Source organism: Lampetra planeri, chromosome 45, assembly GCF_965212315.1.
Source record: "Lampetra planeri chromosome 45, kcLamPlan1.2.h2, whole genome shotgun sequence".
Taxonomy (NCBI): Eukaryota; Metazoa; Chordata; class Hyperoartia; order Petromyzontiformes; family Petromyzontidae; genus Lampetra; species Lampetra planeri.
In genome coordinates, this window is record NC_136151.1 from 3,933,380 (window position 1) to 3,957,553 (window position 24,174).

The following is a 24,174-nucleotide window of genomic DNA, read 5'->3' on the forward strand; positions in this document are numbered from 1 at the left end:
GGTGGTGGTGAGTTTAACGACACATTGATATATTTACACGATCTGAACCAAAAAAACTCTATTATCGATATACTGTATTTACTCTGCAAGTTATATTTAACGCGATTGAAAATATGAATGATTTTACGTGAAAAATGCTTACTGTTTTAATATTTTAGTGAATGTAGGGTAACATAAAATATCATAAGGGGGTGTCGTATTACGAATCGGGAATCATACCACATTTTCAATTTGCATTTTTATTTGCGATTCAATGATCTGCCGATTGTGGCTATTTTAAAAAATGTAACCACCAGAATGGACAAAATTTGCACGCATGTAACTTGATTAACAGGCTAAAAAGACCATCTAAGATCAGTCAGTTTGAGTTGGCTGTGTGGGGTGTTCTGCACAGTTTGTTTGCTGTTTATTCAGAAGAGATCAGCTACATTGTAAATGCATTCACACGGATGCAGTTTGTCGGTCAGAAACATACGCAGTCAAACTTTATTGCAACAACTCCGCTAATGTCCTGGTGTAGCCTCCATAAAGCAAACACCATCATAATATCAATATTGACATGAGTGGAGATATATGTTCTATGCTTGGCACAGGTAGTGCAATTGGATAACAAAGTAAAGAGTGATTACTATACACTACACTACTTAAAACTACACTACTATACACTACACTACGGTACACTACATTACTATACTCTACATTACTATACTCTACACTACTATACACTACACTACTATACACTACCATACACTACACTACTAAATACTACTATGCACAACACATTGGGTTCTCAGTCGTCAACATGTGGTCGTTAAGAGGGGTTCTAATGTACCTATAGCATGTTGTGAAATCATGTACCCATGCCCTCACTACTGGTCAGTGTCTCTCGTCTGCTGGAATGTAGAAGTGTCAAGTCTTTCTTCATTGCCTTCATCAGCTTCTCCGTGTTGGATTTAGAGGAATTCTGAAATGCAAAGAGCTAGGATTCAGACTTCAGCTTTCAAAATAACATGCCAATTGTTGACACCGGTATTTCGTATCCTGGCCAAATAATATTTACACCATGATCTAGATAATATTTTAACGTTCTTACCAATTATATTTTAATTGAGTATGCAGTGCCATATTGTGAGATCATCACCCCTTGTTATTTATATCATTTGGAAGTAAATCACAGAACTGCTTCTCAAATCCCAATGTGGCACACCATTTTAGATGCCTTGACAAGAGTGTGTTCCGTATGTTAGTCAAACTAAGAATGTTCAGTACCCTGGGAGCAGTATTTTTACATGAAAACCAACATTTCTGTACAGTCATTGGAAGGGCTATAACCATTCCCTCACCACCTCGCTCCGTAATTGTGTAGAGGAATAATATGGGGACGTGACGTCATGCGCACCGTCCGGTGCGATGACGTCATGAGAAGTGACGTCATGCGCGCTGGGCGGGGCAATGACGTCATGTCTCCTCTAGGTACTTAAGGGGGACCCCGTGACGAAAGTAGAGTCACTGTGGGAGTCCGAGAAGGTGAACGGTTGAAGAGCCAGCCAGGGGTAGGCTGAAGGAGGTTGAAGAGAGAAGCTGGTGGTAGTCACAGGAGGTGCTGCTCTCCCCGGTCGGTCGGTGTTGGCTGATCCCCCGAATCCGACACGAGGGAGAGAGACCGGAGCTAGCCGAGCTAAGAACAGACAGAGTGAAGGTCCGGGTGAAGGACCTAGTGAAGGAGCCCTACCCCTGGGGAAGTTGTCTAAAACCCCTAATAAATAACCAGTGCAAGCCCTTGCATGAAGATCTGCCTCCGAGTCATCATTTACACCTCAACAATTGCATTGTTGTGACCAAATCCAAGATTGACTTGTTTTTGTAACACTGATGGCCTGACAGCCCACGTGAGCTAATTACATGCGATAATTATAGGGAAGGAGTTTCAATATTCAACCGGTCTTACCAAGAGAATCCAGCCATTTCTTCAATGTAGGATACTGGTCCTGCTCAGCTTTTAGAGCAAGCAGCAGCTTGAGGCAGTCATCATCGCCTCTTTCTATGAAGTTGTTGAGCAGCAGCTCTGTATGCTCTGCTCCATTGGTGATGACTGTAGCGTTCGTCAAGATGAAACTCGAAATCAGTCCTTTCCTTTTCAGATGTTTTAGAAGAGGCAGCGGGTTCTCGCCGATCCACGACGTCAGATAATTCTTCATTTTTCGAACTGATGACACCGCTTCTCCTGTACCCAATTAAAAGCTTCATGTTACGTTGTGCATGCAACTTTTACATGGGTATTTTTGTTGTTGTCGCCCGTTATTAGCCTGTGCTGTCAACATCATTTTACAGATTAGAGTGGAACTCATTGGACAGCAGAACATTGCGTGAAGAAATGGCCATAAGAAACACCATAGGAGGACATCACACTAATCCACAAATCTCTCCATGGGCTCCTATTGCAATCCCAGGTCCAACTACAAGACCACCCTCGCCATACTCTTAGTTCTTTCGGTAAAGTCACATAGGTAAAAAATGAAATAAAAATTAATAAAAATAAAACAATAAAAATCACGACGTTTCGGAGGCAAAACAAGTCTCCGTCATCAGGTGGGACCGTCACAGCCAGATTTGCTGCACCCTCGCCATCTTTAACATCACACTTGGCCTCGTCCACATTAAACCTCGCCCATCTCTTATATCTTGAATAAATGACAGTAGACTCTCGATTATCCGCGCTAATGACAGGGGGGATGGCCGCACATAATGCAAAATCGCAGATAATTCAACACTATAACTATTTTGCGCGGATCTCTATGCCAAAAGCCACTAATATAGGTGTAATTTAAGAATGGATACTAACAATCGACCGATCGATGATGCGTGTGCACGTGTGATAACACTTTCCTGCTCCTGCCCAGTAGAAGACTTCGCACAATAAATGGACAGCAGAGCCACGCTAATCAATAACAATCAAACTACGCCCACTGTTGTGAAGATATTGCAACTACTGTACTATAGAGGCGATCATGTTGATTTCGGACTAACGGGAACACATATTTGTTCGGTTTATGTACGTGACTTGTAATACACATTTCCAAGATTAACAATGTATAACTGTTTTTAGATTATTAATTTGGGCTTAAGGGAAATCCAAAAGTCATTAATTTATGTCAAAATCCGAGGTGCATGGTTAATCTGCACATGTTGGTGTGTGCATTATCACTTGAAGAGCGGCATAAATGACCTGACTCTTGATTGGTGGAGGGGGAAATCACTCATCATGCCAGACTGAAAGTACCCAGCAGAAACCCTAATGGCGGCCTATCTACAAATAAAGGCGTCACATGCGTCTCAGAATCAGTCTCAAACCCATGGAGCTCCAACCATCAGAAGTGCACAAGTGACCTGGCAGACCGTGCAACATAATAGTAACGCCAGCCACACCCTAACGTCCAAGGAATAACAATCTCGAAAATTATTAAAGAAATAAGAACATCTTAGCACAGCTCCTGTTTTATTGTCAGAAAGGGTAGAAACGTATTCTTGTGTTTTTTCATCATTTTTGATAGCTGCAAAAAGGTCCCATAGATATAATGAATCTCATACCATTTTCTAGGATCCACTGCTGCAGTTGCTCGTACTGCAACCTCACGGAGCAGAGGGCATCCCATAATTGTATGCAGCCCATTTCTCCTTGGTTCATGAAGTGGTTGAGTATGAGCTCGGCACACTCGTCTCCAAGCGTCGCTTTGGCTGCTCGGTGGACGTCGTGAGGAATCATGCGAGAGTCCTTGAGATGATTCAGGAGGGGCGAGGGATCCACCCCAATCCAGTCCACGAGATTATCTCTGTTCCCACGGATGAGCGTCACTGCCTCATGCTCATGGTCCACCTGCAGGGGAGATAGCGTGGGTTCAGGTGCCTCGCATTCGCGTGCTATGTAGCCCACAGTGTACCCATCGTCAAGCCTACATAGTGCATATTCGGGCTAGCGTGGGCTTCAATGTGTTTACCATTTTTCGTGTTGACATCATGGTTTCATCATTTTTCGCTGTCGTGAGGGTGCCTGTAGGGTGAACACATGAAATGAGATTACCACAGACTGCAATGACAGTTTTATACAAGTATAAATGCATTTCTTTACTGGTATGAGTTACAAAGCAACATTGTTCGATCGTTCATTTGTCAATCCGCTTGCCCTGGTGAGGGTCGCGGTGGCAGCGTGTTGGGTCAGGTGGTCCAGACCTCCCTTTCGCTGGCGACAGACTCTAACACGATAATACCATTCACTACACTACTATACAATACACTACTATACACTGTACACGACACTACTATACACTACACTATACACTACATTATACACTACTATACACAGACTATAGCTCTTCCTGGGGAATTCCCAGGCGTTTCCAGGCCAGCTGAACAACAAAATTCCCACCAGCGTCCACCTGGGCCGGCCCAGGGGTCTTCGTGCAGTGGGAGGTGCCCGGTAGAGTTCCAGGGGGAGTTTACTGAGGGGCATCCTTACTAGATGTTCGAACCACCTCAATTTGCTCCTTTCAATCCAGAGGAGCAGAGGCTTGTTAGACCAGAGGACGCCTTTTGGCGAACACCGTTTTGAGACTAGCTGTCTCTGGTGAGGACCAATCAGTTACAAAGACTGCATATATTACCATGGTATGTTTTTTTTGTTTGCATTCTGACCACAAGTATTGTGGTTAATGCAGACATGATTCCTTGTAAAAGGTTTCAGTTTGGTGGTTAAACATCTTAACACCTGTTTTGTTGCCATAAAAAAATGGGAAAACCTATTTTCATATTTTGGTACTGGCAAAGGAGGTCCCATGAAGTAGTCATCATACTGGAGCCTAAAATTCACTCAGCGGTCTGCTCAACCGTGCAAGCGGTGGGTCTGCATGGCGACTCTTCTGCGGAGGGACATGGCAAATAAACCAGGAGCAAATTGCCCATCAGCGCAGGACGTCATGAATTATTCAACTCAGAAGGTTGTTGCCATTCATTAAGAAATGGAAAGCAATACTCCTGAGTCATTGTATATGTTCGTGCCATTTACAGCTGAAGAAATCTGGAGGATCATCATAGCTGCTCCATCAAAGTCCTGTGCACTGGACCCAATGTAGACACAAATTTTAAAGGAGTTTCTTCCAGAGCTTCTGCAATTCATCAAGAGCACGTGGAATGATTCACTCATGCAGGGTTGTCTACAAAATAGCCAGCGCCATGCTATAGTCACGCTACGGTTGAACACGACTGGAGCAGACCCCTCTGACAAGAATAACCACAGGCCAATTTCCATTCATGTCGAAAATAGTCGAGAGATTGGGTATGTCGCCAGCTTATCTTCTTCTCTTTTATATATATAAAAGTCAAAATTTGTCTGTGGGTTTGTGTGTGGGTTTGTGTGTGGGTTTGTGTGTGGGTTTGTCTGTGGGTTTGTCTGTGGGTTTGTGTGTGGGTTTGTGTGTGGGTTTGTCTGTGGGTTTGTGTGTGGGTTTGTGTGTGGGTTTGTGTGTGGGTTTGTCTGTGGGTTTGTGTGTGGGTTTGTCTGTGGGTTTGTGTGTGGGTTTGTGTGTGGGTTTGTCTGTGGGTTTGTGTGTGGGTTTGTGTGTGTTCATGCGCTTGTGAAGGATTTGGCTCTCCAACGGTGGGGTTTATGTAAAATAAATATAGCCAGATACCACGCCGAAAGCCCCGCCGTGAGCAAGCGCTATTCCTTTTTCACATCTGTCAACATTAAATTGGTTTAATTAGCGATGCAGTGCGATTTCTGCGCGCTTTCTTTTTATTTATTTATTCATGATGCGTGCACGACCATACCAACTCACGCGCCTTTGATGGGGAGGACATTTTCTTTCGTGTTCAAAATGCTATAAAAATACACTAAACGCTCAGGTAAATTCTTCACTGTGTGATGTCCCCCCCACAACAATGACTGCAGTTACTACTATATACAGTCAGTAGATGCTACCACTATCGGCTGTAGATATTACTACAAAGCGGCCGGGGAGATCGTGGCTGCGGACGGGGGAGGGGAGGTCAGGGGTAGCAGCCCAGCCCCAGCCTGCCAAGGTGCCACCTCGGCCGGCTGGACAATCTAGGCGAGGCCGGAGGCTCTGCGCGGGACTAGGCCTCACCACGCCACTCTTTCAGGTGAGTACTTTGTGCTATGGAGTCCATAAATACTGCTATAGAGTCAGCATGTACTATTGTTCTGATAGCAGGTACCACCAGAGTCGGTATGCACTGCTGTAATCATGGTAGGTACCACCACAGTCAGTACGCTCTACTGTTACATTTTTAAGAGTAGGTTTGAAATATTTTTTGGACCCGGGCAACGCCGGGTGCTTCCCGCTCGTGGCCTATATAGTGCAAAAGAGCCTCATTCCAAGCATTCAATCAGAATACCGGCGTGGTCACTCAACAGAGACGGCAATGCTGAAGGTCATCTATGACGCCCTCCTGGCAGCTGACCATGGTGAAGTCACGCTACTCTGCTTACTAGACCTGTCTGCTACTTTTAACATGTTTGATCATAACATTTTAGTCAGCCACATTCGAATTGTTTATGGTATACAAGGTACTGTGCTTTGATAAATTGAGTCCTGCATCACAGGTCGGACACAAAGTGTCAGCTCTGCCAGTAACCTGTCACACAGGTGACTCTTCCTACTTTATCCTGCTGATGCCATTGGCATCGCCCGCTGTCATAGTATTGGCATGCATTCATATGCCGACAACACACAACTTTACTTCCATACAAAATCTGACTCGTGCGTCTCACACGTTCCACGCCTCATATTGTGTATCAATGATATAAAAAAAAACTGGATGACATCACACCGTCTGAAGCTTAACTGGATTAAAAATAAAATCATCGTGCTTGGGACCCACCATCAGATTTCTAGAGTCAAACGTGAGCTTGTCCACATAGACGGCTGCGACATCCCAGTGTCAGATAACGCAACCACATTTCCACATGATAATAAGAACTTACATTTGCCACTCACATCAGGCACCTGAGCGGACGATGCTTCTACCAGCTTCGACAACTCCGCAAAGTCTGCCGTGCTCTAACTGTGGAGACTGCGAGGATGTACGTTCACGCATTCATCATCATCTGCAGGGACTACTGCAACAGTATCGTCAGCTGTGCTAGCTCTTTTCACCTGCGGCAACTCTAGTCCAGTGTTAAATGCTGGAGCTCGTCTGATATTTAGGAAACATAAATATGATCCGATCACGAGTTTGATACGTGATGAGCTGCACTGGCTACCTATTAAATACAGGATTGCGTATAAATGATGCCTACTCGTCTTTAAGAGTCTCCATCAATCTGCTCCGTCCTATCTCGCCGATCAGTGCATACCGGCTTCAACAGACCTACATCGAATTCGACTACAATCTGCGGCTTGTAGCGACCTGATGCTGTACCCGCGTGTAAACCTCGCATGCGATATGGCCAGCACAATTTCAGCGTCTAAGGCTCAAGCACCTGGAATACGCGACCAGCTCATGTTCGGAACCCATTCCTGTGTCTGAGCCAGTTCCACAACAGACTCAAGATGGTGGTGTTGTTTCAGCGAGCCCACTTCAAAGTGTAATGAATGCGCATTCGTGATGTACTGGAATCCGAAGAGTGCACAATATCAAATGTTCTTATTTACGGAGAGTGAGCCCATCAACCCTGCGGAAAAAACTCATTTCGGCCCCTTGTACCCGCAATTTCATCCTTACGGTCATGACCCAAAGCTCATGACCATAGGTGAGGGAATGTAGTTCGACTTCTAAACCGAGAGCTTTGTTCGAGAACTCAGCTCCTGCTTCACTACCATGGAATGGTACAGCACCCGCAACATTGTGGACGCCGCATCAATCCACCGGCTGATCTTCCGCTCCCAAAGAAACTCCCAGGCAGTGGCGGCTCCTGGAAAATCTCTCAGGGGGGGCAAATGTCTGGATGATTGATAAGGATAAGGTCCACCCATGCAATGGATAAATTAACAGCTTAAGCATGTAAAGGCAACTTCACTTCTTTAATATTAATGAAAAATAAAGTGACTCTTACAATACATCTTGTTTGTTTCTATACTCACTATTATTACAATCCACTCAGTTTCTTTTATTAAAGATTCCACTAGGTGGCGACAAATAATATTGTTGACTGAAACGTGCTTACGTATGATGACGTAAGCACGTCAGTGCGAGCCCTCTCGGAAGCCATAGAGAATGCATTGCAGCGCCCGCCGTTCGAAAAAAAACATCTTTGAATGTAAGTCTATGGGAACACTCGTGGCGAATCTCAGCCGGAGTGAAATCGCCAAAAAAGAGGCGTACTCCACAGAACGTAGCATGACGCTGATTGGACTATATCCAGAGGCACAGTAACGGCTCGCGAAACTCTGTGGTTGAATGACATTGGTGGTGCGTCGCCCAATCGCCCTAATGAAGAAACCGCCCCTGCTCCCAGGTACTTAAACTCCTCCACTAAGGGCAGCTGTTCCCCTAACCTGAAGAGCAAATTCCACCATCTCCCATGACCTCATATTTGGAGGTGCTGATCCTCATCCCAGCCACTTCACATTCGGCATCAAACCGTTCAAGTGCACGCTGGAGATGACAGACTTAGGAGGCAAAGAGGACAACGTCATCTGAAAAAAGCAGCGACACCACCTCCATGCCCCTGTACCGAATACTCTCCATAGCTCGGCTCTGCCTTGATATCTTGTCCATGAAAATCACAAACAGGAGTGGAGACAAGACACACCCTTGGCGGAGTCCAACACCCAAAGTGAACGACTTTGATTTAACACCAAGAATACGGATACAGCTCTCACTCTGGGAATAGAGGTACCAGTGAGCACACAAAAAGTGGTACAAGTGCATTATACTCCCACAGCACCTCTCACAAGAAATTGCGGGAAATACGATGATTTGCCTTCTCCAAAAGCAACATTGTATTCATCTTAAAATCCAAGACATGCTTATCATTGGCAAACACTTGTTGAATTAAGATAAAGACATGGTGGTAATTATATTAAAGGAGACATTCTCGTATGTTTGACAGAATTAAGTATTATTTTTCAGGCTTCTGGTTGCTGAACAATTACCTTGTAAGGTTACTCTCATTACACACAAAGTGGTTGCCACAAATAAACCACAATACCCCACTGATCTCATCAAAGGAGCATGAATCATCACGCAAACTCTGGTCATCTTCACATCAGCAGCGACTTTTGGATAAACATCGAACAAAGATGTTCACTGTATTACACGCTTTCAGATGCACTTTTGCGGCCGTCTGGAACACTCTTCCTTCCAATATCAGGAAGCCACTGGGGCTACGCAGTTTGAAAAAAATCAACTAGATTGAAAACTGATTTCATTAGAACTGCTTCTGGTTGTTGTGTTTAGTTTGTTGTACTTCCCCCACACCTTCAATAAGTACGGATGGATATGCACGGTGGAAAAGAAGTTCAACATATACACATCATAGCTCACTCATCCACACCCGTACCTACTCACTCATCCACTCGCCCACCCGAGCACTTGCCTACTCACCCATCCACGAACTCACTCATCCACACACTTATAGACTCACCCATCCACTCAATCACCCATGCACTCACCAACTTGTATTTTTTTGTTTAGTTTGTTGCCCTTTCACCCCACTTCTGATTAGCATGGTGGACTACGTACGGCGCAAAAGAAGTTCAATATACGTACAAATTGAATTTGCAGAGCAATGGTTCTGAATCCATGGGTTGCGCCCACCTTAGGTGGGCACGGGCTGTGGCGTGGATACCATTCACCTGTTCACAGCAGCGACAAAGCACTCATACACAGCTTGTAACAAATGCCGTACTAACACTTCATTGACGATTGGTGCAGGATCGCTCTCCGAGTGTCAGATGACCCTGAGACTTAGCGGTAAGTTGGAACAATTGATTTTGATAACGTTGAAGTGTTGTGTAAAACTAATTATTACTGGTCAAGACTAATTAGAGAATCCATTGAAATTGAGAGAAACAGAAATAGCTTAAATCGCTCTGACAGCTACAGGCTTAGTGCGGCCTGGAAGCGTATTATTAAATAAATACAATTAAAATTCATTATAAGGCAAACAAATACCAATGAATAACAATTGAATGATTACCAATCTATATCATTACAATACCATCCCCCTCTTTGCCTCGAATCACTGCACCAGATTGAATTAAATGATGACGTCACCCTGCTGCTGCTCTATTTAAGACCGGGAGCAACAGGAGAGCTTCACCATTCTTCCCGATGAAGCTGATTGTAATTACGAGCGAAACGTCGTACTACAATTTTAAAATGCTGTTGATTCTCTCTTCAACACACCAGTGGGCTAAATAAGTGAATTATTTTGTCTTTTGAAAAAACGTGACACATTTTTTACTGTTTGGCCGTGTCGGGTGGTAAAGGGTTACGACACATTTATAAATAACGCGATTTGACCCAAAAACCTATATTATGAATGAAACTATAGTATTAGGCAGTTTAAATGTGTGCACGCGTGATGATTGCTTCATTTGGTTACGTCGCATGCTGCTGTGTCTTAACAACACAACTTTGAGAAAATCATCGTGTGGCTTAAACCCAAATATTAACCAAGTAACATTTCGCTAGTTCAGTCACACCCCGTGTGACACCATCTCATTGTTCATTTTTAGACGTAATGATGTCATCACTCACTAACGTCGACTATGTAGCATGAACAGGAAGAAATAAATCCGTCTCTCAAAAAACCAGAACAATTAAAGATCATCCGTCTTAAGTTGCATCTCATCACTGTCGGCATAGGGAATTGTGACACAGAGGGGGGAAGGGTGATGTAGCTTTTGTTGAGCATCCTGTCCGATGTGACTCGACGCAAGTCTCGGAATATTCCCCCCCACCCCCCTCCTTTTGGAGAACAGCACGAGGTCTGCAGCTCCCCCGCATGCCTGGAAAAGGTGATGGGGCACTAGTACGGCCACTTTCCAAAAGATAAAACTTCAATCTTGATTTGAAGCTTTCGTGACTGCAGGAATCCATATTCTTTGGTTCTTTCGGTAAAGTCATGTAGTTAGAAATAAAATAAAACAAATCACGACGTATCGATCGCAACACAAGCGGTCGTCATCAAGCAAAGGAGTCAGCCTCTAAAGGCAAACAGAGAGCCGTGGGGCTCGGAGAGATGTGGCGGCTCAATTTAAGCATCGCGTGCAGTGGTATCTTCAGTGAATGTGACAAGAGTTCCGAGGCAACGAGAGTGCTGGCATTATTTCTCCAAGCACGTTTTGTACGCGTGGTTAAAAAAATGCTTTAAGAGATGTATCGTTGCATTCCTAATAAAGGTTTTCCTCGTTTTATACGGGTTCGGTTTGTGCAGCTAACATATTTCTACCCAAAATAAGCCCGATGCGATTTGAATTCAACTAGTTGCAACTCAACTCAACTTGTTATTTTACCAGGTAAGGCTATATAGCTATTTTTCAGAAGCGACCTGGCCACAAATCATAGCTCAACGAAGTCGCTCACCATTTTGTAGAAATGTATCGCAGCCAAATACTCTAAACGCGTAATGTTTATTTTAAATGTTAAGGCAAAACCGGAGGACCCGGGGTAAAATCCACACTACCACGGGGAGAGAGAAACACACACAGACAAACTCAAAATAACAGCAGCACGCATCAGGCTTGCGATCAAACCCACAACCTCCAGTGTACCAGGCGAGGGATATAACATCTCCAAGCCACCGTAGATGCAGCTATGCGACGTGGGATACAACATTGCCTGTACTGTGTGCCATACTTGGCAGGCAGCTGTCTTGCGCAATGTATTGTGGGTCGTATGGCTGTGCGCTCCGTGCTACGCGATTTCGCTTTCGTGCACCCTTTTATTTCATGAATGCGTCTAAGCACCACCGCACAAAGCGCGGGAAGCGTGTTGACAGGAAAAAAGGCTCCTTTGGAATTCAAACGTGGCACATCACACTTACGAGATCGCTTCAGCGTGCTTTTCCTTGGCATGCTTTTCAACGTCGAGCAGATCCGTTTTCGCCTGCAGCGAAGCAATAGGATCCCAGCTGCAATCAGTACGATTGTGATGACAAATGGCAAAACGATTGTTCTGGCTGCAGGAGAGAAAAAAGAAAACAACAAACAACGGTATGAAACCAGAACCATTGCAGTCTCCTCTTAGACGCAATAATCTCCGGTGGTCACGAAATTCTCATCGCTCTTATCACAGGGCAATCACGTAGGTGGCATGTTGCATGGACCATTGCGTTCTGCAGCAGTTTCACAGTCGGAGGTGCCTACGTTGCTATTTGCCTTTACTAATGATGGAAAATAATAGTCAGTTGTACCCTTTCTGGCAAAAAAACAGTTGTTTTCAGATGTTCAAACACCAAAGAGATTATAGCTTTTTCAAGGCATCATCAAGTCTGCATTAACTACATGTATTTGTGGCAAAAGTTGTAAACAAACATGCTCTGATAATAATGTATGCATTGTCCTTGAAACTGACTGTCCTACTACACCAGAGGCAGGCTTCTTTATGGCCTTGCCTCTGCAGCAGTGTTCGTAGACCAGAGAACACCAAAAGAGGAATAGTACAAGGACTGTGATGAAAACACAACAAGAATAGGTTCTGTACCCTTTATGGCAATAAAACAGGTGTGTTAAGATTTTCAAACACCAAATAGACACTCCCACTATTCATCCAGCATCATTGGGCGAATCGTGTAATTACCAGTCAAACGTCGTACTCACATTGTAAACATTGTGTATTTACTCTCCAACACACCGGTGGGCTGAAGTAGTAACTAATTGGTGTTTGCTTACGTGAACAATCCATTACTAATTGGCTATGTCAATTAGTAAGGGATTGGTCGCGAAACACCCATTATTGCAATGCAACATCAAATATGGCATTCACCGCACAGGGTAATTATGGCAAAATATGCAAATAAACATGGCTCTGCTAATGTACGCATTGTCTTCTAAACTAATTGTCCTACACAAGACACAGCAGCCTTTTTCATGGCCTTGTTGCACCAACGGTGTTAGACCAGAAAGCAACGCCAAAAGGTGAACAACACAAAGACAATGCATGTGTAGTGGCATAGCACTGGCTGCTGGCAGAAAAAGAGATCTGCGGCGTACGGAGTCCTGACGCCAGCAGGCCAGGATATACACGAGAAGGGGATCTGGGGGAAAGGTCACAGAAGGGGCCAACCAGGAACCCGCTGGCAAGTTACAGAAAGGGGGCGTGGTGGGGGTGGTAACGAGGCCACGCTGACAGTATAAGAGGGGACCCTGTGGGGGACCTCGGGGCTGTTGTTGGAGTGGGATCCCCGTCGTGCTGCTGAAGTCCATCGTAGCCATTCTTCTCGTTGTCTTCACCATTCTTCTCGTCGCCGTCTCCATCTCTACCATCTCGGGGCGCTGCTAGTCAGACGGCCTACCAACTGTCCTGGCTGAGTAGCGTCACCAATAATAGATGGACTAAATATAAACGTTAAGTGTGTTAATCCTGATGGTGCGCGTTAATAAAGAAGTGCCTACAAATCGTATCATCTCCTAGTTAGTCACTACATATGCATCAAAGTATGAATAGTTCGGGTTGAGCAGGTGTATATCTATGGGATACAATTTTTTCCAGTGTTCAAACTGATGATGGCTTTACTTTACTAAATTATGGAATTTCAAGCACGTTTCAAAAATTCGTTCAAATAATATCACAGGATCCCGTAATTTTCACTGTGAAGCAGATGGGATTGTCCATAATGAGGTTTTTTGGGTTAGATCGCGTAAATATACAAATGTGTAGTTAAACCTGCCGCCACCCGATACAGCTAATTAGTAAGGTTTGTCACGTAAACAGAACATGCCAATTTGTCACAAATACAACACACTGATGTGTTGGAGAGCAAAGCCACACTCTTTACAATCTGAGTACGACATTTTGCCAGTAACTACAACCAGCATCATCAGGCAACAGGGGTCAAATAATTGGGGGTGACAAGACATCTGGACCATCCTATACAGCAGTGGTAGGCGACCGCTCTACCCCCCTTGCTGATTTCTTTTTCAACTGAGTCGCATACCCCTACCCCCGCCCCCTTGTCTGACCCAACGTGGTTCTGAGAAATAAATCTCTCAATAATGAACATCAATAATGTTAACCAATTATCCGATTTGTGAGGTCATATCCTAATTGGCTAGTGGCCACGGGAGGCAATGACAGGGGTGTCAGCTTGCAGTATGAAGGGACTGGTGGCTATGGGAATGATCGAGAATAGGAGAGTGGCCAAGTGACGGAAGAGGACAGTGGAGTCTCGCTGGCTCTAGACGCTCGCTGGTGGAGCGAGCGTCTAGAGCCAGCGAGAAGGTTCGGGAATGGGGGCGTGGCCTCGGACCGTATATAAGGGAGATGAGTGGGAGACTCGGTGCTTTTGCAGTGGGGTCTCCGCCTGTTCGAGTGAACGTGTCTCTACAATAAAGAAACCATCTCAAGACAAGTGTGTCAAGTCGTCATTACGCCTGTAATAAAGTGGCCTGAACACGCATCTCTCGAGTGCTGCCTCCTTTAAGAATTTGTGGCATCACACACTGTTTTTATACCATGCAGTGTCTGACACCTGTAACAGATGTAGAGTTTAATGTTGATGTTCCTACCACAGTGAATTTTTGCCGTTTCGGTTACCAGGCTGCTGTTGCTTTCACTGTGAGCTGAGCAACGGAACACCTTATTGCACTGCCATGAGCAGCTGGTAAGGGGCGCCCCGGTGGCAAGATGTTGACTCCTTCGCATGATATACAGGAGGTCTTAGGTTCGAGCCTGATCCTGACGCTTTCTGTATATCAGGAGTTTGCATATTCTCTCTCTCTCTCTCTCCCCGTGGTCGCGTGGATTTTTCTCCGGATCATCCGGGGTTTTCCCCTCCATCTTAATTTTAGAACTTTCGTGACTGCAGGAATTATTATTTGGTTCTTTCGGTTAAGTCACGTCTAAAGATAAAATAATAAATTAAATGAAATAATAGAATACGACGTTTCGATTGCAACACAAGCAATCATCATCAGGTATAATGAAATAGCGACATAATATCTAACCAGAAAACTATAGACAGACATATTAGCAGACAGATATCACAAGATACATACATAGCGAGAGCAACACAGGTGACAGAGAGGGGTGATCGTCTCTGTGGGGTGGCCTTAAATAGACAGAGGGGGGGCGGAGGCAGAGAGAGCGAGGGGGGTTAGAAAAAATTAGCATATCAATGAGTGGTCCAAAAGAAAACGTGGTGCTGCGAGTACGATGGCACAGCAAGCAAGCCTGAAAATCAGGAGAAAGACACACTAAAATTAAATAACCTAGTAAAATATCGAAATGTAATGTAATACAACACAGAGGGTCGGTCAACACACAATTAACGCATAGCCTGGTTGATTACGTATTTCAAAGATTGCTAAGTTAGAATTTAAGTGTGAACATTCTAAAGAGGACACAGGCAGAGAAAACAAGTCGCCAGAGAGAGAGAAAAAAGATAAGCTTAAAACTTCCCAGTTGAAGTGGTTCAATCTTAATTTTAGAACTTTCGTGACTGCAGGAATTATTATTTGGTTCTTTCGGTTAAGTCACGTCTAAAGATAAAATAATAAATTAAATTAAATAATAGAATACGACGTTTCGATTGCAACACAAGCAATCATCATCAGGTATAATGAAATAGCGACATAATATCTAACCAGAAAACTATAGACAGACATATTAGCAGACAGATATCACAAGATACATACATAGCGAGAGCAACACAGGTGACAGAGAGGGGTGATCGTCTCTGTGGGGTGGCCTTAAATAGACAGAGGGGGGGCGGAGGCAGAGAGAGGGAGGGGGGTTAGAAAAAATTAGCATATCAATGAGTGGTCCAAAAGAAAACGTGGTGCTGCGAGTACGATGGCACAGCAAGCAAGCCTGAAAATCAGGAGAAAGACACACTAAAATTAAATAACCTAGTAAAATATCGAAATGTAATGTAATACAACACAGAGGGTCGGTCAACACACAATTAACGCATAGCCTGGTTGATTACGTATTTCAAAGATTGCTAAGTTAGAATTTAAGTGTGAACATTCTAAAGAGGACACAGGCAGAGAAAACAAGTCGCCAGAGAGAGAGAAAAAAGATAAGCTTAAAACTTCCCCGTAGAAGTGGTTCAATCTTAATTTTAGAACTTTCGTGACTGCAGGAATTATTATTTGGTTCTTTCGGTTAAGTCACGTCTAAAGATAAAATAATAAATTAAATTAAATAATAGAATACGACGTTTCGATTGCAACACAAGCAATCATCATCAGGTATAATGAAATAGCGACATAATATCTAACCAGAAAACTATAGACTGATGATGATTGCTTGTGTTGCAATCGAAACGTCGTATTCTATTATTTAATTTAATTTATTATTTTATCTTTAGACGTGACTTAACCGAAAGAACCAAATAATAATTCCTGCAGTCACGAAAGTTCTAAAATTAAGATTGAACCACTTCTACGGGGAAGTTTTAAGCTTATCTTTTTTCTCTCTCTCTGGCGACTTGTTTTCTCTGCCTGTGTCCTCTTTAGAATGTTCACACTTAAATTCTAACTTAGCAATCTTTGAAATACGTAATCAACCAGGCTATGCGTTAATTGTGTGTTGACCGACCCTCTGTGTTGTATTACATTACATTTCGATATTTTACTAGGTTATTTAATTTTAGTGTGTCTTTCTCCTGATTTTCAGGCTTGCTTGCTGTGCCATCGTACTCGCAGCACCACGTTTTCTTTTGGACCACTCATTGATATGCTAATTTTTTCTAACCCCCCTCCCTCTCTCTGCCTCCGCCCCCCCTCTGTCTATTTAAGGCCACCCCACAGAGACGATCACCCCTCTCTGTCACCTGTGTTGCTCTCGCTATGTATGTATCTTGTGATATCTGTCTGCTAATATGTCTGTCTATAGTTTTCTGGTTAGATATTATGTCGCTATTTCATTATACCTGATGATGATTGCTTGTGTTGCAATCGAAACGTCGTATTCTATTATTTAATTTAATTTATTATTTTATCTTTAGACGTGACTTAACCGAAAGAACCAAATAATAATTCCTGCAGTCACGAAAGTTCTAAAATTAAGATTGAACCACTTCTACGGGGAAGTTTTAAGCTTATCTTTTTTCTCTCTCTCTGGCGACTTGTTTTCTCTGCCTGTGTCCTCTTTAGAATGTTCACACTTAAATTCTAACTTAGCAATCTTAGAAATACGTAATCAACCAGGCTATGCGTTAATTGTGTGTTGACCGACCCTCTGTGTTGTATTACATTACATTTCGATATTTTACTAGGTTATTTAATTTTAGTGTGTCTTTCTCCTGATTTTCAGGCTTGCTTGCTGTGCCATCGTACTCGCAGCACCACGTTTTCTTTTGGACCACTCATTGATATGCTAATTTTTTCTAACCCCCCTCCCTCTCTCTGCCTCCGCCCCCCCTCTGTCTATTTAAGGCCACCCCACAGAGACGATCACCCCTCTCTGTCACCTGTGTTGCTCTCGCTATGTATGTATCTTGTGATATCTGTCTGCTAATATATCTGTCTATAGTTTTCTGGTTAGATATTATGTCGCTATTTCATTATACCTGATGATGATTGCTTGTGTTGCAATCGAAACGTCGTATTCTATTATTTAATTTAATTTATTATTTTATCTTTAGACGTGACTTAACCGAAAGAACCAAATAATAATTCCTGCAGTCACGAAAGTTCTAAAATTAAGATTGAACCACTTCTACGGGGAAGTTTTAAGCTTATCTTTTTTCTCTCTCTCTGGCGACTTGTTTTCTCTGCCTGTGTCCTCTTTAGAATGTTCACACTTAAATTCTAACTTAGCAATCTTTGAAATACGTAATCAACCAGGCTATGCGTTAATTGTGTGTTGACCGACCCTCTGTGTTGTATTACATTACACTTCGATATTTTACTAGGTTATTTAATTTTAGTGTGTCTTTCTCCTGATTTTCAGGCTTGCTTGCTGTGCCATCGTACTCGCAGCACCACGTTTTCTTTTGGACCACTCATTGATATGCTAATTTTTTCTAACCCCCCTCCCTCTCTCTGCCTCCGCCCCCCCTCTGTCTATTTAAGGCCACCCCACAGAGACGATCACCCCTCTCTGTCACCTGTGTTGCTCTCGCTATGTATGTATCTTGTGATATCTGTCTGCTAATATGTCTGTCTATAGTTTTCTGGTTAGATATTATGTCGCTATTTCATTATACCTGATGATGATTGCTTGTGTTGCAATCGAAACGTCGTATTCTATTATTTAATTTAATTTATTATTTTATCTTTAGACGTGACTTAACCGAAAGAACCAAATAATAATTTTCCCCTCCACATTTACAATCGACATCAGAGTATTTGGCTGCTGCTGTAAATTTCCACATGACGATGACGATAAGCAGCCACCACTTCGTCGAGCTGCTATCATTTGTGATAGCCAGGTTTGCCTCCAAAAAGAAGCTACCCAGCTCAGCGGAGGGGAGACCTTAACATGGTAAAAATATATATAGTTTAGTTTCGTGTGTAAGACTGCTACCTGGGTGGGGCTCTTCAGGCAGACAAACGCCCGAGTCGCCGTCTCTGCTGAGGCCCTCCGTGCACCGACACACCGTGTCCTGGTCCATGGAGCAGGCGTGAGCCACCTCCTCGCCTGCAATGAGAACGTAGAAAACGTATCAATCTCAACGCAGAAGACAGCAATTTGACCAATCTGGGAGATAAAACAAAACACTTTTTTTTTTATCTTATCAGGTAAGGGCCCGACTTGAGCAATGCAGATCTTCTATCAGAAAATACCTGGCCATCCCAAATGATAGCAGCTCAACGAAGTGACTTTACATCAACTACTATGTAACCCTTTTTTGTCCCATTTTATTTTTGTTATTTGCTCATACTTCGCCGTGCTGGTCCGAGCAGGGTGGTGAAGGCGAGGGAGCATAGTTGTGGGTGGATCGTACAGAACAATAGGACAATAAGTACAGAACAATAGGTAGTTTTTTCTCTTTTTGCTGCCGGTAACACTTTTCTTTTTACGTAGGCTATAACGACCAATATTCTGATTAATAATCAGTTTTTTGTTTGGGTCAGATCGTGGAGCTTTAATGTAAAAATGTTCTTCCTATACCCATCCCCCACACCAGCTGATTAAAAGCCAATCGAATCGAGCAATCACGTGTGCAAATGTACCCAATTGCTGTCCAGGCTCAACCCTGTTGAACTTCTGAAATATGAATAGATTGAGCACATTCTGAAGGGATTGTCATAGCCAAGAAAGCGTGACTGAATCGTTACAACAATTCCATTAGTCAGGATCTCCTCATTGGATTTCACCACCCCCTTTGTCACGAGGGTTCTGCTACATTGAGATGTTTGGACAATTTTATTCGTCAAGAAAGTTTGGCTTCATGTGGGTGTAGCCACTTGTGAGCGTATCTGTGATGAATCGCGCACTCTGTTGCTGGTGTTGCTGTAATTGCTGCGGAGATCCATGTGCGTTAATTTAATTAAAAGTAAAGGCAATTATAATCAGAGATTGGATCCCCCTCCAAGCCTTATGTGTATACCAGGCCACGCCCAGCAGACTATTCAGTGTACAGGGCACACCTCCAATTCAGAATTGGGGTGGACCCCATGCTGGTGAGATTCCACAATACATTATCTCCAATACAATATTAAATATTTATAAGCGCACAACTTTATCTATTTGTGATGGACGCTGCACTTTCTGTCGTTTTCATGCAGGGGACGCTGCAAACCTACGCGCCCCCTGCTTGAACGACGGAGGCGCAGGGACAGACGTTCGATTACGTTGGAATCGATCTGCAGACGGCGGTCTTCTCGCACAGCCAGCTCTATGTCGCCTTATCTCGATCCCGCAATCCCAAACAGGTGAAAGTCTGCATCGAACCGAACCCCCAGCATGACCATCTACTTAACGACGAGAGAAAATTCACACGATATGTCCTTTTCAATTAAGTCTTCCATTTTCAAAATAATATAAGCTTTTAATGAAGAAATCGAATTATCGAATTAAAAACATAATACAATTCAAAGACGTTTAATTTTAAAACTTAAAAACGGAGCACCGGTGCTTGCGTGAATGCATAGTTTGTGTGCAATTTCTTTTGTGACTTTCCTAGCGGAAGGCCGTAAATGTGAGGGGCGTTGATATTAATGTTGATTTTAATATATACCACTAGGGGTTGTTCTTGGGCACCTGCGGTGCTCCCTCACAACCATTTACGGCCGTGCGAGAAGACCTCCGTCTGCAGATTGATTCCAACGTAATCAAACGTCTGTCCCTGCGCCTCTGTCATTCATGCAAGGGGTGCATAGGTTTGCAGCGCCCCCTGCAAGAAAACGGCAGAAAGTGCAGCGTTCACTACAGATAGATAAAGTTGTGCGCTTATAAAAGAGTATGCTTATCACAATTGGCTTTAGAGTATTAACACTGGTGCTCAATCCCATCAACTGAATGACTGAACTGAGGTGTTGTTGTGACGTGGAGCATGATGAGGTGTGGTGCTGCGTTGGGTCATGATCGCTGGCAACATAAATGCCCCTCGGAAGAAACACTTAAAAATGCCGTTACACAAACCTCTGGTGCTCATCTGTTGTGGAGTCGTCCTCACTTCTCAGGAGGAAATAAACACAACGCGAAGTCACAACTCATCATCGTTTCCGAACTTTATTATTTTTTGTCGTCTATTTAGCCGACCTGTCCCCCTTGTTATGATTCACATTAGTGACCAACCATGCAGAGGACACCAATGCATATTAAGGGAGAAGACTAAAATCTCAACACATATGGATTCAGGAATCCATTGCTGGACTGCCATCTCCTGATTATAATCAGCGCTCATGCCAACAACAAATGGTATTTCAAGGCAATGCCCCATCAAATTAGGAACCAGCCTCAACCTTGCTTAGCTTCTGAGATCATACGAGGTGGATTCACGGTGTTCATTCTCATATTTTTATAGACGGTTGTGGTTAAGAATGTTTAGTTCAATCCTGAGCGTTAGATGTTTAATGCGGGACGAGTGTTAAGTGTCTGGAAAAAACCCACCTTGCAGACCCAAGGGATAATAATTAATTGCTTGCGATGTGGGTGGTGGACAAGTGGCTCAGATCAGTGGACCAGCACTGCTGATATCCTGGGTTTGAATATAGCTGCTTATGATTATACTGAGTCGATGTATGTGACTGAACTAAAAACCATAATGTCATATTTGGGTTATCACAAATTGAAAAACATTTCAGTGAGAGAATAATACATTTAATTGCCAAGCGACAAGCGCTCTTAGGAGGACACACAATGAGTAGTAACTCCTAGATTGAATAAAGAGGCCACGGGAAGGCCTTTAGATGTGGTCGTGTGGACTAATCTTCAGGGACTCCTTCATTGGCACAAGGTGGTTTAATGCTCACCGTGAGAGTTCTAAATATTATTTATTCGCTTTCCAATTAACAATTGGAATATAATTCAAGATGGGGGGGGGAGGTTATTTTGCTTTGAATATTTGGTCAGGTCCTCGCTAAGTTTAGCTTACATTTGCTTATATTTTACACTGAATTACAATTGGGGGGAGGGAGTTATCCAGAGAAAATCCACTACGCATACAAATATATAATTCCATCATTCTTTAAAAAACACACAGGGCAGATATAGTTTGGTATAATCTTGATAGTAGGTTTTTACCCTTTTAACTGGTACAAAACTGACACCTTTATTCAAGGCATCATGTTTGCAATGACCACAACACAAGTAGTCAAAAAAGCAAACAAAAAGAAGCAACTCTGATAAGGATGATAATATGCACTGTCCTTGAAGTTGATTGTGCATATTATCATCCTTATCAGAGTTGCTTCTTTTTGTTTGCTTTTTTGACTACTTGTGTTGTGGTCATTGCAAACATGATGCCTTGAATAAAGGTGTCAGTTTTCTACCAGTTAAAAGGGTAAAAACCTACTATCATATTTTGCCACTGGTAAAAGAGATCTCATAGTATAATCTTGTCTGGGGAAACATCCTGTGCATGTACAGCCCTTTTGTTACCTTTTTGGGCGTTATGTTGCCATATACCACGCTCGTCAGAGCAAGTTGGTGAAGGTGCAGAGCATACAGGTGGGAGCATAACACACTACACGCGGTGGCTTCTGCTGCACTTTCCATACTGTTTTGTACTGGATTAGAATCTGAGTAAACAGAATGTTATCAATTAAGAATATAAAGAGACACAATTCTGAAATGCACAATGCATATATAAGAGTCAACCCTACGTTGCTGTGTGGTCACTCACCTGGTCCACAGTTGCTGCACCACGTGCACATCTCCTCCTGGTTGTCTCTGTTCATGAATCTGCCCATAGGGCAGGGCTCACACAACGCGCTCTTTCCATCGGCTCTGCAATCCACCACCTTGTACGTTCCTGAAGGGAAAAAGAGGTGCGAGCAAGCAATGGGAGTTTTCACAACACGCACACACGATCATAAGTTCGTTCAGTGCGACATGGCCTGCAGAGGCATTGTCAGCGAGCCTTAAGTTGATCCGGTGGCCATCTTGGAAATGTCCGTTTTTACCTTGAATTACATTCTGCGGTTCACAGAGCGTGCAAAACAATGGGGGCACTGAAAGGGGACTCTTTGTGGGCTGTATGGCTGCCGTGTCAGAGATGAAACACGGCCACTGGTCTCATTCCACTGCTGGACATAGGGCCTATACCACACCATGTCAGTTAAAAGAGAATTTTGGATTGTATTTCACCATTCTGATGGAACAGAATGGAGTCCGCACATTTGCTGAGAAACGTTCTCCTGGCGAGCCGGGGGGGTAAAAGCACCTCTACAACTATCATGGGGAAGGGAGTTTGAAAAGCATCTTTGCGGTGATCCACCAATGCTCGCTGCTGCCTTCACGCACATTGCTGGATTACAGGCAGACACGTACAGCAGCAGCGTAGCCATCGCCGCCACCCAGCTAGCAGGTCGCTAGGTGAAATTATTTACAGGTGTCCTCAACTTGAACACAGTTCGTTCCTGGGACCAGTCCCAAAGTCGAATGGTTAATAAGTCGAAAACTGCACGCTCTGTGAACCACATAATGTAATTCAAGGTAAATTCCCACACACAAATGTATTGATCGAAAAATTACCCCAAACCAATATGCAGCTTAACGGATATTTAAAGATAAAGAAAGATTTCCGATTGGTAGAAAAGGGCCTCCACGGTGATTTGTCAGGAGGCAGACTTTTAAAGGGATTGGAGGAATAAGATGTGTTTGTCCGTGCGCGTGTTCATAAGTGCAGGCGTTCGTAAGTGTGGGCATTCGTAAATGCTGGTGTTCGTGTGTGTTCGTAAGTCGAGGACTGTCTTTTACAGGAAATAGAAAATAGAGCTTCACGATGGACGGCATGGCAAAGCAATGCTTGCAAGATAACACAGCCAGTGGCCCGTTATAGCTGCCGAGCAGTGAGGTGGGTTTTCTCTTCATTTTGTAGGTAATTATATAGCCACATTTGCAAAATATAATTGGTAGCTTTGATAATTACCTGTGCAGTATCGATAGTTAAATGTAAATGTGCCAATTTATTGAGGTACTGCTGCTGTGGTGTTATCTTGGTGTGGTCTGGGACTGTTTTGTCGTAGTTTTTCCTGCGTTGCCGAAACTTGATAAATTGGACTTAAATAATTAATGTATTTATTGTTTATTTACATGTAGTGACTTGCTTAACATGTTCTATATTTTGCACTGCTGTCGTGTTGTTGTGTATTGTTTGTTGTTGTAACTTACTGACCCACCCATAGTGGACATCTGTGAAAACTAGCTTCATAGCCCATAGGATTCCTCCTGCAGTCTCAACAAAGATTATGATTCTGATTAAGTGTAGGGAGTACAATGGCTCGACTGAAAACTAATTTCGTCAGTATCCAATCACTTTTTGTACCCTAATCATGGTGAGGTCACGGGGTACATCGAGGCCCAGTTGTGTTTCTTTTCACAGGAGCGAGAGCCTGTGATTTGGTGGGGAAAGGAAACATCCGGTGACCA

General features: G+C 43.4%; 1 protein-coding gene across 1 annotated transcript in view; it reads right to left on the minus strand.

The window, feature by feature from the left end:
* Nucleotides 1–455: 455 nt before the first annotated feature.
* LOC144733025 (uncharacterized) overlaps nt 456–24,174 on the minus strand; it is a 36,069-nt gene continuing 12,350 nt past the window's right edge. The window contains exons 4-10 of the mRNA XM_078614746.1: nt 22,427–22,555; nt 18,661–18,774; nt 12,011–12,145; nt 3,996–4,048; nt 3,589–3,874; nt 1,949–2,224; nt 456–964 (exon numbers count right to left, since the gene is read on the minus strand). Coding sequence (XP_078470872.1) covers nt 954–964; nt 1,949–2,224; nt 3,589–3,874; nt 3,996–4,048; nt 12,011–12,145; nt 18,661–18,774; nt 22,427–22,555 — 1,004 coding nt within the window. The 3' untranslated portion in view covers nt 456–953. The remainder of the gene's footprint in view (nt 965–1,948; nt 2,225–3,588; nt 3,875–3,995; nt 4,049–12,010; nt 12,146–18,660; nt 18,775–22,426; nt 22,556–24,174) is intronic.